The sequence below is a fragment of the Trachinotus anak genome, unplaced genomic scaffold (genome assembly GCF_046630095.1).
Source record: "Trachinotus anak isolate AG129_WGS33_773 ecotype Australia unplaced genomic scaffold, CSIRO_AGI_Tana_v1 ptg000008l, whole genome shotgun sequence".
Lineage (NCBI taxonomy): Eukaryota > Metazoa > Chordata > Actinopteri > Carangiformes > Carangidae > Trachinotus > Trachinotus anak.
Genome location: NW_027273859.1, coordinates 4788122 through 4803681, shown reverse-complemented (window position 1 = coordinate 4803681; position 15560 = coordinate 4788122). Strand labels below are relative to the sequence as shown.

At 42.3% G+C, this 15560-nt stretch overlaps 2 protein-coding genes across 8 annotated transcripts in view; both read right to left on the bottom strand.

The window, feature by feature from the left end:
* Positions 1-1591: 1591 nt before the first annotated feature.
* On the bottom strand, positions 1592-12349 carry rab35b (RAB35, member RAS oncogene family b). Of its 3 annotated transcripts, XR_011691564.1 has the most exons (7): positions 12021-12342; positions 9541-9591; positions 9325-9448; positions 4987-5111; positions 4731-4855; positions 2478-3997; positions 1592-2334 (listed from the first exon to the last, which is right to left on the bottom strand). XR_011691564.1 is itself a non-coding variant. In XM_071482010.1 (6 exons), the coding sequence occupies exons 1-6, from the start codon at positions 12070-12072 to the stop codon at positions 3869-3871; spliced, it is 606 nt and encodes a 201-aa protein (XP_071338111.1). In that variant the 5' UTR covers positions 12073-12342; the 3' UTR covers positions 1592-3868. The 3 variants fall into 3 exon arrangements, 2 of the variants coding, with proteins under 2 accessions (XP_071338111.1, XP_071338112.1); XM_071482010.1 differs by having other exon boundaries at positions 1592-3997; XM_071482011.1 differs by lacking the exon at positions 4731-4855 and having other exon boundaries at positions 1592-3997; positions 12021-12349.
* A 447-nt stretch (positions 12350-12796) lies between these two features.
* Positions 12797-15560, bottom strand: part of gcn1 (GCN1 activator of EIF2AK4) — an 86343-nt gene continuing 83579 nt past the window's right edge. For all 5 annotated transcript variants that reach the window (XM_071481975.1, XM_071481977.1, XM_071481974.1 and 2 more), the window contains 3 exons: positions 15324-15434; positions 13572-13793; positions 12797-13466 (listed from right to left, as the gene is read on the bottom strand). In XM_071481975.1, coding sequence (XP_071338076.1) covers positions 13341-13466; positions 13572-13793; positions 15324-15434 — 459 coding nt within the window. In that variant the 3' untranslated portion in view covers positions 12797-13340. The remainder of the gene's footprint in view (positions 13467-13571; positions 13794-15323; positions 15435-15560) is intronic.

Here is a 15560-nt window from a genome sequence, read left to right as displayed (position 1 = left end):
CATTGATGGAGCCATTAAAAGAAAGTTCTGTCACCGGGTCTGTCTGAACCATAATCAGAAACATGCTGCTCCCACCGGCGGGAACATGTTTGTGTGTGAAAACGAGTGAAATTAGAAACTGAAACTTGACATCAGCGTGTTTTTAGTTTGAGACGCAGTGGCCCCCCCTCCCATGGGCTGATTGACAGAGAGGAGAGCCGCTTGGATTAAACACCAGTCACTGCCGCCAGAACCAGACTGTGATCCGTCTCTTTCATCACATTCACTGTTTCCTGTTTGTATGTGTTGTTCAAGACTGTCGCTCCGACACTGTAGACTGTACTGATCCATTTTCCAATTGAAAGCATTTTTAAGAGCCCGTCTGCTGCGTCTTTCTGTGGCACACGTCCTGATGCTGCTGCTGTGGGTTGAGTGTGTGACAGCCAGACATGCCACTGAGAGAGAGAGAGAGAGAGAGAGTGTGTGTGTGTGTGTGTGTGTGTGTGTGTGTGTGTGCGCGCTCTGCTGCTTGTCTACACTCGGTCGGATGTTTTGTCGGTGTGTAGTGCTTTGGGTGGGCCTATCGTGCTCCATGTGAGTGCTTCCTTTCACTGTTTCAGTTACAGAACGCTTCAAACTATTCAAAATATTGATCATGCAATTTTCTTAGCATTTTGGGGGATTTTTTGTACAAATAAATACTTTACAATCTGCTTGTGTCGCCTGACTTGTCCTGGAAATGCAGACGCTCTTCCTCGCCTCTGTTCTCACCGTGCTGGTGACGAGCTGCTGCTGCTGAAACGAGAACACCTTCATCTGCAGAGACAACAGCAACATTTGTTATATAACGAGGACAAGCAACCAGCCAAGAGAACTGGCAGCAGTCACAAGCTCAGATGTTACCTGTTCAGATCCGCATGCTCACACGGTCACTGTGAGCTTTACGTAGCTCAAAGCGGTGCGCATGGCAGCTGCCATTCGTGTGTGTGAATGAGTTAATGAGAGTCAAATGTGAAGCAGCTTAAATAAGAGCTACATAAACACAGACATTTACCATTTACACCTGTGACAGAAATCTAAATACCAAAAAGGAGCCAAGCAGAGTTACTGGAATTGAGAAAACATGATTACCAACGCAAATTTCCTGTTTCTCCTTCCTGTTTCCTTATTGCTCCTAAATTCATTGACCTTTTTCACAGGATGTGTCATTGCAGGAGAATCACAGGTGGAACTAGTGATGCTCCAGCTGTGACTGCAGTGCAGCAGGTAATGTCACCTGTGTCTGACAAGTGAGGACGTCTGCAGGGAAAAGGCCCATTCCACTTAATATCAGTGTGAGGTTGAAGGTCCTTATTCAACAGTGAAGCATTTGGAATATTAGGTTAAATTTTAAGCTGTTTACCTTCCTCAACAAACCAGGTATGTGGAAAACTGTTAGTGACTCATGATAGTGAAGGATTAAAAACAGACACTGTGACGTCCTTACTTTGTCTTGTTGCTGCTATGGAGAAATCTTCCATTTCCTCTCTGAAAACATGATTATCCATTCCCTACATAAAGCTTGATTCAATAGTTTATTTCCAGTTTATAAGAGGCTTCCCAGAGACCAGTGCACACTTCCATAAAATTTTATTCACAGAAAAATAAAATAAAATAAAAAGACACAGGTTCAAAACAAAGTTAAGACCAAGCCTCAAACCACTGACAAATGAGATCAGTCATTATGTGTCAAATATTTATTCTTTTAAAATGTTTATTACTGATTAAATTCATGTAGGGAAAAATGAATAGTACATCTCTTTTTCTCCAGTGTACAGCAAACCACAGCTGACGAGTGTGTTTCAACCATAGCACACGGGGCATGTTTCACACATGCACAGTTTGGTGTGCTAATTATGTGTGTATGTTCTATATTGAATATAAACACACAAATATATTTATATATACATACACATAATGAATACAAATCATAAAGTGTGAGATTTGATACCATCTCTAGGCCCTGGAGGTCACAGCGACCTCTCGACGTTTATCAGGATCCCAAACCGCCTGCCCAGAGTCTGCCCAGAGGATGAAAACTAAATATTTCCAACAGTATCTTAGCCAATACCTACGGCTCTCTTCGTTTATTACTCTCCCAATTCAAAATATAGAAAAAAAAAATGTCAGGAATAGACATCGTATGATGCTTCACCTCTGTGACAAACCCTAGCGGTGCTCGTGGAGAGGGAGAGGAGTTCAGGCCCAAACACACTGAGATCCAGTGCTGCAGTTCATCCCCATTAGTTCTTACATTAACAGTCCCGCTCGCTGCCACACTCTCATCATGGGTGCCAAAAACACTGTCCGGTAACACTTCAGTTGAACAGGTAGTGGAAGGGTGTGACAGAGAAAAGCAGAAAAAAAACAGACATACTTAACATTAGTTAACTGAAGCATGTTCTGCAGGCTGGAAACACAGTAAATCCTTGACAGTCTAAATGCATGTCAGGCATTACCTTTTAAATACCCCTTCAAACAAAGTGTTACATGATCCGAAACCAGGAGAAAAAAGTCTGCTATGGATTGGAGGTCACCGCGATGACTAAGAGAGGCCAGTTTCCAGAGCGAGAGCCTCCTCGTGAGTGACCAAGCACAGGAAGTGAGTCCGTCGCTGTGAGAGGTGCAGATATGTGGGTGTCGGGTGAAAGAAGGCCGGTGCTGCAGAAATACAGAATTAGAGAGGGAGGGTGGGAGGGGGCTTCCTGAGGACTCAACAGGGTCCAATCAGACCCTCATTCACCCTGCCTCTTGGCCAACCAGGGGCCACTACAGCAAGAGTCCAGTGAGAGGCACCACTGAGCTCTCGATATTTTTTTTTCTATTATATTGGCAGTATCTTTAAAAAAATAGTGGAGGAAACGGTTTAAAAGCATAGTAAGACTGCAGTGACTGGCGCCGCCAGAGCTAAACGTCTGAGAGCTCCAGGAGTGGTTCAACTGCTCTGCTGCGCGTGAACACAAAGACAAAAGAGAACAAAATAAAATCAGTCACCGTTGGCTCAGCACTACTGGAGGTTAGAGGGGGGAGGGTGGGAAGCTTGGCAAAACATACACAGAGAAAAATAAAACGTGAAAAGTCACCAGTTCTGTCCATCAGATTAGTTGCTAAGGTCGTCTATCAATCATCATCATCTTCATCATCATCCATGTGATTTTTTTTTTCCCATCAAGTCAAATAAAACAAAATCTAGCAGTTCATGATCTGTTGGCGTGAGCCGTGGTAACACAGGTGTCTGAAATGCTGAAAGTGTAGAGAGGTGCCGAGACCTCCACCTTTACTCAGACGCCCATCCCAAAGACCACCTCCTGACCAACCGAAAACAGACCCCCGCCCTGCCCTGCCCTGCCCCTCCCCAAAAAATAAAACTAGAAAGAAACGAACAGATCCAAAAAAAAAAAAAAAGGTGGACCCTCCTTCTCCTCAGGCGCAGAGTCTGACTCGACTCTGAATGTCCCGTGTGCAGTGGAATGAGAAGGAGAGATGAGATACTGATGAAAGAATACGGGGATTATGTGGATATAAATCTGAGAATTATGGCAGTCAGTTGTCAGCTTGCAGATCCTTAAAGAAAGGAGGACCTCAGGTCAATAGTGCCCATCTGCTGATTTCCAAATAAAACTTGATCTGACGTCTGATAAAATCTGTACATTTTTTTTAAAGTCTTCATGATTAGTTGTCCAAAGGGGACATTTTTTTCCCATTTATTTATTTATTTTTTTTAATCTTTCACCGTATATTTATTAAATCTTTATCTGTTCTTTAATTTAGATGCTCTGAGTCCCATTGTGTGTGTATATGTGTGTGAAGAAAAGACGCCGCCGGCCTTGTGTGGATAGCTTTGAGTTTGCTAGCAGCACTTTTTCTTTCGTTTACTGTTCCGGGTAAGTTTGACCACGTCGTTCTGTTGCTGCTGCTGCTGCTTGGCGAGCACCTCCTTTTTGGCTCTTAGCACTAGCTCTGTGATGCAGTTGAACATCTGCAGGAGAAGCACAAAACCAATAGCGGGTGGTGAGTATCAGTCAATCAAATCAGCCACATCAAACACTGTAGTTCAGGAAATGCAGTGTGCAGATCAGTTCTTCTGACACTGTAGGAAGAGACTGATTCAGTGCTGAAAAAACCAACTGTGGGCCAGACTTTGGATTTTTCTAATCAGTGCTCAAAAGAAATCTGAAAAATAGTCCACATCCAGGTATTTACATGGCATTAAAGGAACAGCTCAACATTTCATTCTTGCTGACAGAGGAGAAGATTGATACCATTCTTACATGTGTGCATTCAACATGACGCTACACACAGCAGCATGCTAGCTTAGCTTAGCATAAAGACTGGAAACAGAGAGAAACAGCTGTTGTTGGATTTTAGAGAATTGAGATTGTGAGAAATGTTTTTTTTTAATGTTTTTGATGTTTTATAGACCAGACTATTTATGGATTAATTGGGACAATAACGTGCAGGTTAATTGATAATGAAAAAAATAGTAAGTTGCAGCCCAGAAACCTTAAAGGAATGGTTTGTAAGTCAGTGCACATTCAGCAAACTGAGACAACCAGCTGATCAGCAGGTGTTAGAGAGAATTCAGACACAGGCCTAATTCAAGCCGTCAGTTGAGCTGCTCTGCATACCAGGCATGTCCCAGAAACAACGCCACACAAACACGTCAGTCTGTAAACAGCCGGAGGCCAGAGACAACACAAACAATGAGATACCTCTTCAACGTTGATGTTCTCTTTTGCACTCGTCTCAAACAGGTTGATTCCCATCTGCTCAGCAAACTTCTGTGCGTCAGTCGTCTCGACCACCTTGGAGTTGGGGTCGTCGTTCTTGTTTCCCACTGAAAATAGAAAATATTGTCTTTACATTGCCTTCAAATAAAAAATGTGTGCATTGGAGTGAAGGGTAGAGTCTGTTTTTAAGCAAAGAAAGGTGAGGTGACACGAGTTTCCGGTCCTTGTGAACACTCACCTAATATTCTGCACACATCGTCACAGTTCTGGTTGATTTCATGTAACCATCGTTTGACGTTGACGAAGGACTCGGCACTCGTGACGTCGTATACCACTATGACCCCGTGTGTTCCTCTGTAGTATCTGAATATGCAGAGGGAGAGAGACACAGTCAGGCTTTAACATCTGGTAGCACAGTGATTTGATTGAAAAGTACTGTGTCAACTAAAACACCTGAACTCCACATGTTGCAATTATGAGTGAATGAAAAGTAGCTACAGAGCAGAGAAATTGAAACGGTTAACCCTGAAAACTAAAACTAATGGATGTATAGTTGAGACTTAAAGTAATCTTAAAGTAAATGGACATGTTGCAAAAGCTAAATGTAACAGATAAATGGTTTAGGTAAAGGGCTAAATGTAGTATTTTAACTGTTGAAATAGCTAAAACTATGAAACAGAAATATTTCAGTTTTGAGTCACTGATAGAAGTAATGGTTTAAAACAGGTAAAGTAATGAATGGATAGTAGGAGATACCTGAAAGTAATGGATACATGGTAACTGATCAATTAAAGGTAATGAAAGAAAGGTTGATGGATAGCTACAGGTCATATATTAAAGGTTGAAAGACAGCTACAGGTAATGCAAATATAGTTGAAATGTCCAGCTCTTACCACTACAACTTGTAGGAGACGATTGAAAACTTAACCAAACTGACTCAACTGCATAAGGAAATAATCTATCCTCCATGTGTCCACTTTTATATCGCGATACCCTCTTTAAAAACAATTCCAACGAACACATTGTGAAGATGACGTGGTCTGGATGAGAGGGTACTAGAGTTCATCTGTCAGGGCTGTGGAGGTTCATCTGACAGAGGTTGGGTACCACTGAGGTTAACTGTCCATGTCCAGCAGGGGGAGACAAATCTCAATTAGGAAGAGACACAACTTCATCTTACAATTGTAAAAAAGAAATGTTTACTGATGACGTAGTTACTTCAAATGTGCAAAGAGTCTTTAGGCTTCAGTCTGAAGCAAGTTCACACTGAACACCTGGCTCTTTAGGAATGACAAAAACATCTAACTGTCTAGACTGAGAACTAGAACTTCACTGAGGAGTAAGTGCCAGTCAACTGAAGTGATTGTTTCAATAATGTGACACTTTAGTACAGAAGTTAGTGACTGAATAAAGGAGGAAAGCCCACAGACATGAGACCTCATCCGTCCCACAGACGAGTGTGACAGACAGACAGTTCAACCGTAGACCTACAAGCTTCAAAAAGTTGCCAGGCCCCAGAAAGGGAGCATCCCCACTGTAGCTGCACTGCACCAAACAAACACAAAGAACCTTTTGTCAGGCTCACGATGTGTGTGCGTGTGTGTGTGTCAGTGTTGCTGCCTGGTGTGACAGTGTGGGGATATGGTGTTGTCCCAAATGTCCAGCAGTAATGGGCCACCAGACAGCAGGGTTGGATGGCTGTGAGTGTGTGTGTGTGTGTGTGTGTGTGTGTGTGTGTATGTGTGTATGTGTGTGTGTGTGTGTGTGTGTGTGTGTGTGTGTGTGTGTGTGTGTGTGTGTGTGTGTGTGTGTGTGTGTGTGTGTCTGCTCAGTGCACATGAATAGAGAACTATAAACACACACAGCAGGCGTTTGGGCCCCAACTTGCAGTCACCTTTTCTGCAGTAAAACTGGCACAAACAGGATAATAAAATGTTAATAAACCAAACTTCTCACTCAGAAATCATCAATCAAGGGGCGCTCTAATTTCTCTCTGTTTTAAGGACAAAATAAACACATTATTTGTTCTTTTTTTAAAGCACAAAAAAAGTAAATACTTAATGTGCACTTGGAGGCTGATATTAGGGTGAGGAAGCCTCCTAAATTTTAAAACCAGTTTTGCAAATGACAAAGTCCTGTCAGAATAAAGAATAAAAGCATGAACTCACTAAAAGGGAACTTAGAACTTTAACAGTAAAATAAATGTTTTGCGCCTCAGGGCGATGGCAGCTGTGGGTCAGCCGCAGGCACACTGCCCCAGGGTCTCTCATATGGCTATCAACCCGGGCTGCCCGAGTGGATCGAGCAGGTCTCTGCCCATGATCCATCTCCACAGTGAAATTCATTTAATCTAATGAGGCACCACGCCACTCTACTTCAGCAGAGTGAACAATCAGCCTAACTAGGCCGTCTGCTTGGTGGAGGGATTCCTACAGAACAACTGGCAGCAACACTTCCAAACTAGGACGGTCATACTCCTCAGGGGCTGAAGCGTCAGCACTGCAGAGAATTTCATGCTTTCTGGGTGGTTTTGGTGTTCTGGTCGTCCTCCCTGCAGCGGTGCTCGTACATCACCAAACCAACTTGCACACATGCCCTCCTGATGTTGTTCAGGACAGAACTCAGAGGCTTGGACGGATGGTTTATTATCTCTAAGTGCAGCTTCTGTCTGCTCCAGTCAGAGTCAGAAAGGAGTGAGTAGGTAAGATGACTGCGGTTTGAGCTGTAGGTCACAACAATGTCTGTGCTGCTCAGACGCTGCCTCCTCGCACAGCGGGAGTGACAGCACATTTATGCATCGCTCGTATTTATCACACACCAAGTATCGCTTCTGTTCTGTAATGTCGAGCCTGTCCATGTAAACTGCTCGGTAATTCAAATGGAAAGTCCATGTTCCAGCTGGGCACTTAAGGAAAGAGAAATCATGAGTTTTGACAGCTGACATTAGTACAAGACGCATCAATACATGAGTAATTGGCTGTCAGACACAGTGAGGGACACTCTGCTGCAGAGGACGGCCGACAGCGACAGCAGCAAACTACGCTGGACAATTTGGGTTTTCAAACTAAAAAAACTACAGCGAACAAACTAAATGATGAAGCAAACAGGTCCACGATTACCATCACTACTAACCGTTGTTTACTTGAAATGCTTTGGATGCTTTTTCCTGCCCGAGCTAAATCTGTTATGTCAATCAATGCAATCCTATAGCAATTTAGTCACTGTGGTGTGGTTGTGTTTTAAAGCTGCTATAATCAATATTTTCATCGTAACAATTAAATGACTGTGTAATGTGAACCAGAAGCTTTCTACTTATTGTTTTGGTTTTAGGGAGACAAAAAAGAAAAAGCTCTGTAGACCAACTTGTTATTATGATATAATTATTATAACTATTATCATTAGAAGTAGGAGGAGTCATGACAATGTGGAAAAGATTACAGAAAAGTTAATGACAGAGACATTCCCCTACACATAGTTTGTAATATTTAAAGGCTACACTGACTTTGCATTAACTCCCTTTTCTAGACATCTAAAACCTGTCACCTGGAGGCTGACTACTGCTGCGTCTTCTAATGACCCATTAAAACCCTACACAAGTGTGGTGTTATCTACTTTTATTCATTAGCCTTATGCTGTGACCTGCAGGAGTGGAGGCAAATGATGCAGCGTGTTTTGGAAGCTTGACCGACTGGGAAAATGTTTCCATTCAAGTTGAGGTGAGCGGCTGTGTGTTTGATTTGCGTCGTGACTCAGCTGTGACCAAACTTAACAGCATAATAAGTCAAATACATCACGAGGCAGTGAGATTTAGTTCTCAGGTCTGGTGCTGAACACATGTTTGACATGTGTTGCAACATAAAACAATAATAATGTGGGTTGATTAAGTTTGAATTGCAGAGGTGAGAAAATCCATCAAGTCTGAGTGCAGCGCTTGAAGAACAACACTGGTGTTATTTTTAACTTATTATCATCATCACTAACAATTCACATGTCCTATGAACGAGGATCATCTGTATCCTGATATAGATTATGCCTCTGTGCCATAAAACTCCTCCATCATCCTAAAACTATTGAAAACAGTCCAGTGTAACGGGATCACTCCTTTATGTGCTTTTAATGTTTGTTTTTGGCAGCAACAGAAATCTTGCAGCACAGATACATAAGCTACAGATACATTAAAAAAAATCATATCAGAGTTACCTCTTTATTGAAGGACACTCTGCCCTAGATCAGTGTGAAGCCAGAGCCACATGGATACAATACAACACTTGACAAAAGTGTGACACATACTTCACGCGTAAGAGGGTGAAGCCGCCCAGCCCTTGCCATGCTGTCGCACTACAGTATGAGACCAGGAGCCTCCCTCTCACATCTGTAATTAGGATTTGTGGGGAATTCCACCCTGTTTCACAGAACAGCACCGACTTATTCTAGTTGTCTACAAACTGCTTCCTCAAATAATACCTCATCTGAGGACCGCAAAGAACCTTTCTTGGTTTCAGATTCAATTGTTGAAATGAAAACCCAAGAGCCTCACCTGAAAAGCTTATGTGAATGTGAGTATGAATCGACTTACGTGGAGGTGATGGTGCGAAAGCGCTCCTGCCCTGCTGTATCCCAGATCTGTAGCTTCACCTTCTCCCCGTTGATCTCCACCGTCCGGATCTTAAAGTCCACCCCGATCGTGGTGATATAGCTACCTGCAAACACACATACAAACACAAAATCAAGCTAATGACCTATAACATTATAGTACACAGTCTTGAAATGATGCTGAGGTAGAACCACACACCTGAAAATGTGTTGTCTGCAAATCGCAGGAGGAGACTGCTCTTCCCCACTCCTGAGGAGGAAACACAAGCACAGGATGAGGTTTAGAGCACAACGGGTTTTCAAAAAAGAAAAAAAGCAAAACATGCATTCTTTATAATACTTGAGTTTTAGCTTTCAAACTAAATAATACAATTGTCTGAGGACAAACATTGAGTTTTTGGAAGGTTTTTTTGTGCCACAAACAAGCAACTTTCAATATGGTTTTAGTTTCTCACTATATCCTAGTTACCAAGTGTAACACCATGTGATGACTACAAACCAAAAACAAGCCCACAACCCACTCATCTGCTGTAATCCTTGTGTACCTACAGATTTAGTACTTCAAGGTATAAAGACAACACTGTACTTGTTGCGCACTGTTTAGTATGAAAGAATTAAAGTAAACAAGGCTGCACCCTTTGTGCTCATTTACGGCATCTCAATGGTGCTTGTACTGACATAATCTTAATCAACGCAATAGCAGAAGCAACAACAGCAACTGGAAAGGCTTGTGTCAAAGCCACAGAGGCAAGACAACAAATGGAAAAAGAATTACTGGGTTCCTAAAATTACCATGCATGATAAATAGGTATTAGGAAAAAATAACAGTTACATAACAGATGGAAGGAGAAAGCAGAGGAAGAAGGGGAATGGGATTAAAAAGGGAAGATAGATGAGAGGGCTAAGTGCTGTATCTTAAACAGATCAGTTGTCAGGTAACAACTGCTGCCCAGCCTGGGGTGGGACTCAACCCTGCAGCCCTGTTATTTAGCCTACCTATTGTGTTATTATCATCTCACATTTGATTGGTCCCAACATAAAAAGCTCTCAGTTTCCTGTTGTCTCCAGACTACAGAGTTTTGTTCAAACAAACAATAACCAAAGCTTCAAAGCAGGAGAGAGATCATCTTTTTGTAGTTGTGAAGCTTAGAAATGCCATGCCTTCCTGCTTGTCTTGCCAAAAACACTACAGAAAATTTCCAACCTTTGCAGCCTGCAACCTGTGCTGTCAGGATACTCCTTAGGTCTTATAGAGGAGTGGCAGTTAACATCTTATGTGTACAATGAAATGCTTGACTGAATTTTATGTTGCATAACTGAGCTAGTGTCAAACCACTCTCTATGAACAGATATGTCATGTGCATGTCCTGCTGCGACAGGCCAGAGGCTAAACAAGTCGGGCTAAGTGATAAAACTCGGCGTGGAGATCCAGCATGTGGAATGTCTTGATTCTCAGCAGATCTGTCTACATGCAGCTGAGGAGAGCAGAAGGTCAGAGCATCTTTCCTAAATAATCTCGGTGCAGCACTACAGACAGTTGTATTTCCACACTGCAGCTGAGGGGACACTGGCCTCTGTGTGTGAGCGGCAGTGAAGGGCTTGCTGTGCTGCCTTGCCCTCTACTGTGAGCAGCCAGCTGATGGGGTAGTGCCAGGATCGGGGCTGTCAATGAATGCAAAGATCATAGCCCACAAAGAGGTCCTGCAGGATGAGGCTCCACTCCTACTGAGGGTGGAGCCGCATGAGAAAGGCATGTTTTCACTTTAACTAGGAGATACAAGAAGAGCAGTTGTTATCAGGGGTTAGCAGATTTAGATTATTCATCTACCTGGGACAGTGACATTGTTCGCCATAGGTTTTAACACTATGAAGAAGCTAAACGCAGCTAAGGTAACCACACAGTCAGTAGTCAGACAGATGCACTTCACTGTGTCCTATATAGCTAACACTGACCACTTTGTTAGTATCACTTCATTATACTTTGACTGGCTGTATGCAAAGATACAAACCAGAGCCTGCAGTGCAGCATTCCTCCACTATAAAGCAGCTAGCACTATCATGCTAGCCAGCTAAATAACAAAATGCATCTCACTAACTTAACCTAACTGAGTTGGCTTAACACCGCGAACATAAGGAAAGCCATCTTCAGCATATGAAGAAACACCTCAGCTTCTTAGACCACCAGCTTCTCAGTCCAGCTAACGTTAGTTCACAGTCAGCCACATAAAGTGTAATGTTAGCCTAACTTCCAGCTAGCTAGCCCTGCTAAAGGGGGATACAAACAAGAGGCCAAACTAAAAGGGTACGAGAGCCCCCGTACAGTTATCTGTGTTACAGTGAGTGCTTTATTGTGGAGCTAAAACATCCGCCAATATTTGAATAGGACTAGAAAATTTTCGAAACACAAACCCTAATGATCTGGAGGCGATATCCGGCCTGATCGGCTGACATGCCCAGCCCGGACACACAACCTCCGCCCTGTCACCGACACAGATATATGGCGGATGTGTACATTAAACAAAAAATTGATGTATAAAAAAAAATAATAATAATAACAAGTAGTAAACGCACTAGACAAATTCACATTAGAAATACAGCTGCATTTTGGCTTCCCTCCATGTAAAAAAAAAAAACCCGACAAGGCCCACTTCCCGTCCCGCATCCCCGGCGTCTGCTTACCGCTGTCACCGATGATGAGCAGCTTGAAGAGGTAATCGTAGTCCCTGGCCATGCCGGTAGCTGGTGGCTCACCCCCGCCTTGTGCCGCTTCTTCTGCTAGGTTTGCTGTCCGACCCCCTGGGCCCGTAAAAAAAATCACCTGCCCCCAGATCCCCCGATATGAAAGAAAACGACCACTACAGATACTAGAAACTCTTAGCCCCCGAGCCGGCGGCGTTTTTTTCGGGGTTTCGCGGCGTCAGCAATCCTCTCCCTCCGCTGCAAACAGCCGGAAACTCCGCTTCCTCCTCTGATGGTGCTGCACCCAACTCTGACCCGGCCTCACTGCGCAAGCTCCTGCTACAGCCCCGCCGTCCCATTGATTCACAACTTCTACAAACAGGGTTCATTTAATAGCAGGTTCCTTCACATCACTTTAAAAATAATCTATAACAACAACAAGTACACTATATACACACTAATGACAGCCAACCGTGGAATAAGGTAAATCCACCAGCTGTTAACAACTAATCAGATTAAATGTACCTTAGAGGATTCAAGCAAAATTAAATAATTTTGAAGCCTTTTCCCTCAGAAATTTAGGTTTACCTCTAGTGATGATGGTGTCATATTGACACTCAGTTCCTGACAACCCCCCTGTATATGTGGTTTGTCTGCACACAATCCTCATTTGCACTGACAATTTAGAAACCTGTGGAAAGGTGAGATGAAAGTCTCAGTGATTCCTGACCGCACATTGAAGGAAACACTTTTCCAATATTTCACACACCACATTATGAAATCAAGATCTTTTTATTTTGTATTGCCTTTTTACAACCGTATCACTGACATAAGAATGGTTTTTACTCTTACAAGAGGCTGCCCCCCCCAGAAACTCTCACACACAAAATCCAAATGAAAATTAAAGATAGGGGTGTTGCTTCATTACAGTGATGTCTTAAATGCTTGAAATTATTTTGATAAAATAAGTAGCAAAACACTGAAGCATCAAAAAAGATTTGGCCTTGTGTCTACCTAATTTGATTCAGTACAGCAGAATAAGCTGTACATTTTGAGATAAAAGAAGAAAGTCACAAATTGGGCTTAAAGGCCAATAAAACAATTATGCAAAGTGAGAAAGAAAAAAGAAATATGTATTGTTGGGGAATATGTAAGAAACCATTCAAAACACTACCCATCTCAGCCTTGGTCCATGAAAGGCAACATGGGCGTGTGTGACAAGTGTGTCTAAGGTTCTCATAAAGTGGAGACTTGTTTCACATGTCAGTCAAGCTTGTGTTGATTTCTGCAGATGTCATTTGATGGCTCAGTCCTGCTCCATCACGTTAGGATGGTGTCGTCTATCTCTTCATTAGAGTCTGGCAGGCTGGCGATTTTCTTCAAAGACCGGCGGTGACACTCTGACAGTAGGTCATTACTGGCAGAGTCCAGAATGGCAGTAATACTCTGAATTGCAGAAAGAATGAAAAGAAAAAAATAGAAATACTTAATTTTTTCGTATGTGCATCATCTCCATCTGTAAATTATACTAGAGATAATCTGCAGTCTCACCTGCATGGTTTCCTCCCCCTCACGGAGTCGTAGCAGGTTGACGATGGTGTGTTCGCTCTGGGCTCTGACGCTGGTGTTCTTGTCCTTGGTGTTGTCCAGCAGACTTTTCAGCACAGGCTTGATGAGACTGGCCTCCAATGAGGGTGTAGCTGGGTCTTTGAACACCCACCACAGCACCCGCTCTGACACCAGTCTGATATCACTGGACTGATTCTGAAGACACTGTGGGGTCACAGACAGCAGACGTCATAACACAAAACCTCCATCTACTACACACTGTGAAAGCAGGCACTCATCACAGTATTTATTTATTTACACTCTTTTATAGCCTCATGTGTTTATTTACATCCACTTGATATCTGATATCTATCAGTCTGATATTAGATCTCATCATTAGATTACTTCAACTGAACGCTTTGTGACATTAATAATTCATGGCTGAAGTTTCTGAGGTTTCATAGAAAAATAAAGGATTAAGCTGGACCTGTGGATTGTTTGTTGCTTTGGAGGCTGGAGTTGAATGTTTTTTATACTCCTTGAGTTACTATTGGACATTTAAGTCTATGAAATGTCATCATACTACTAATATACAGTAGTAACCTAGTAATAAAGAGAAATACGTTTGTCAAAGGACAACAATCTTCAAATAACCTCTACTACACTGCACTATGATGAGTACATCAAGCTGTACATCAACAACCAATGCTAAACCACACTGTCCTTATTACCAGAAAGCCTAAATGAAACCAAACATTTTTACAGCAGCATTAATTGATTTTTTGTGGCCACTTCAGGACAGCGGCAGAAGCTGTACACACAACAGTAACATATTATGTATGACCTTTTTAATTCACGTGTGATTTATCAAACATTAAACAAACATGGAACATCATTACCATTCATTTGGCATTGTATTTACACTCACTTCCTCACATCTTTAAAAGGAGAAAAGGGAAGTCAGTAGCCTTTGATAACAATGTTGAAAAAGCTACTTGCAAAGTTTAGCGAGCTTAGCAACACTACAATGAAACTACCTCCAGAGAAATGTAGCAGGCTAAGCTACACCAACATGGTAGTTTACTACACCACAAACTACTTTTTTATTTATCTATTTATTTTTTAAATTGAACCAACTTCAAGCCAAGTCAATGCTATCTCAGTGATCAATACAGCTGTCAGTCAAACAGACACACAGGTAAACAAATGTTTAGTTCAATTGCTTATTACCCATGAGCATTAACCTCACTGCTCCAAAACCAGTTTGGCAACAAAAACAGACAAAAAACCATGTGTGTAAGCTAACAACAAAATGTAGGTTCAAAGAGTGTGAGTGTTCATCTATATTTGTTTGTTTTTGTGTGTGTGTGTGTGTGTGTTTTGTTTACTCTCCTGCAGAAGGCATCAACCCAATTATTACCATAATGCAGAAAGTGCCTCTGTGGTTACATGTATACATCCATGTACGGTGGTGGCGTCAGATTTTGATCTTTAATTTTATTTCAGACTGCAGCAGAAAGATCTGCTGTGCATGAGCTTCAGAAATGCTTGGGAAAATGTAGCTTGTGTGAACACTACCACATTACTTGATCAATAAAACAGCTTCACTACTGAAAAGCTATTGATTTAAAAAACAGCCTAAGTTACCACACGCAACTGAGAAATGTAGTTAAACTAGTGATGCTGCTTCTTGTAGCGACGTTAGTCTCCAACACTGTGATTATCAGCTGGATTAACTGTTGAATGCTACCTTACCTTGACTAACTGTGTGATGATGCGCTGGAAAATACTGCTGCCTCCCTCTGTTCTGAGATGATGCCTCATCAGGTATCCCATCCCTCTGATTCCACTGGTGGCAATGGGGATCTGGAAGACGAGGAGAAAATATTATGTACTGACAGAGCTGAGGACAAGAATGACATGCAATGTAAGGGACCAATGGAGGACATGGGACCATGGCCTGTATTAATCATGATACATAACTGAAGTAGA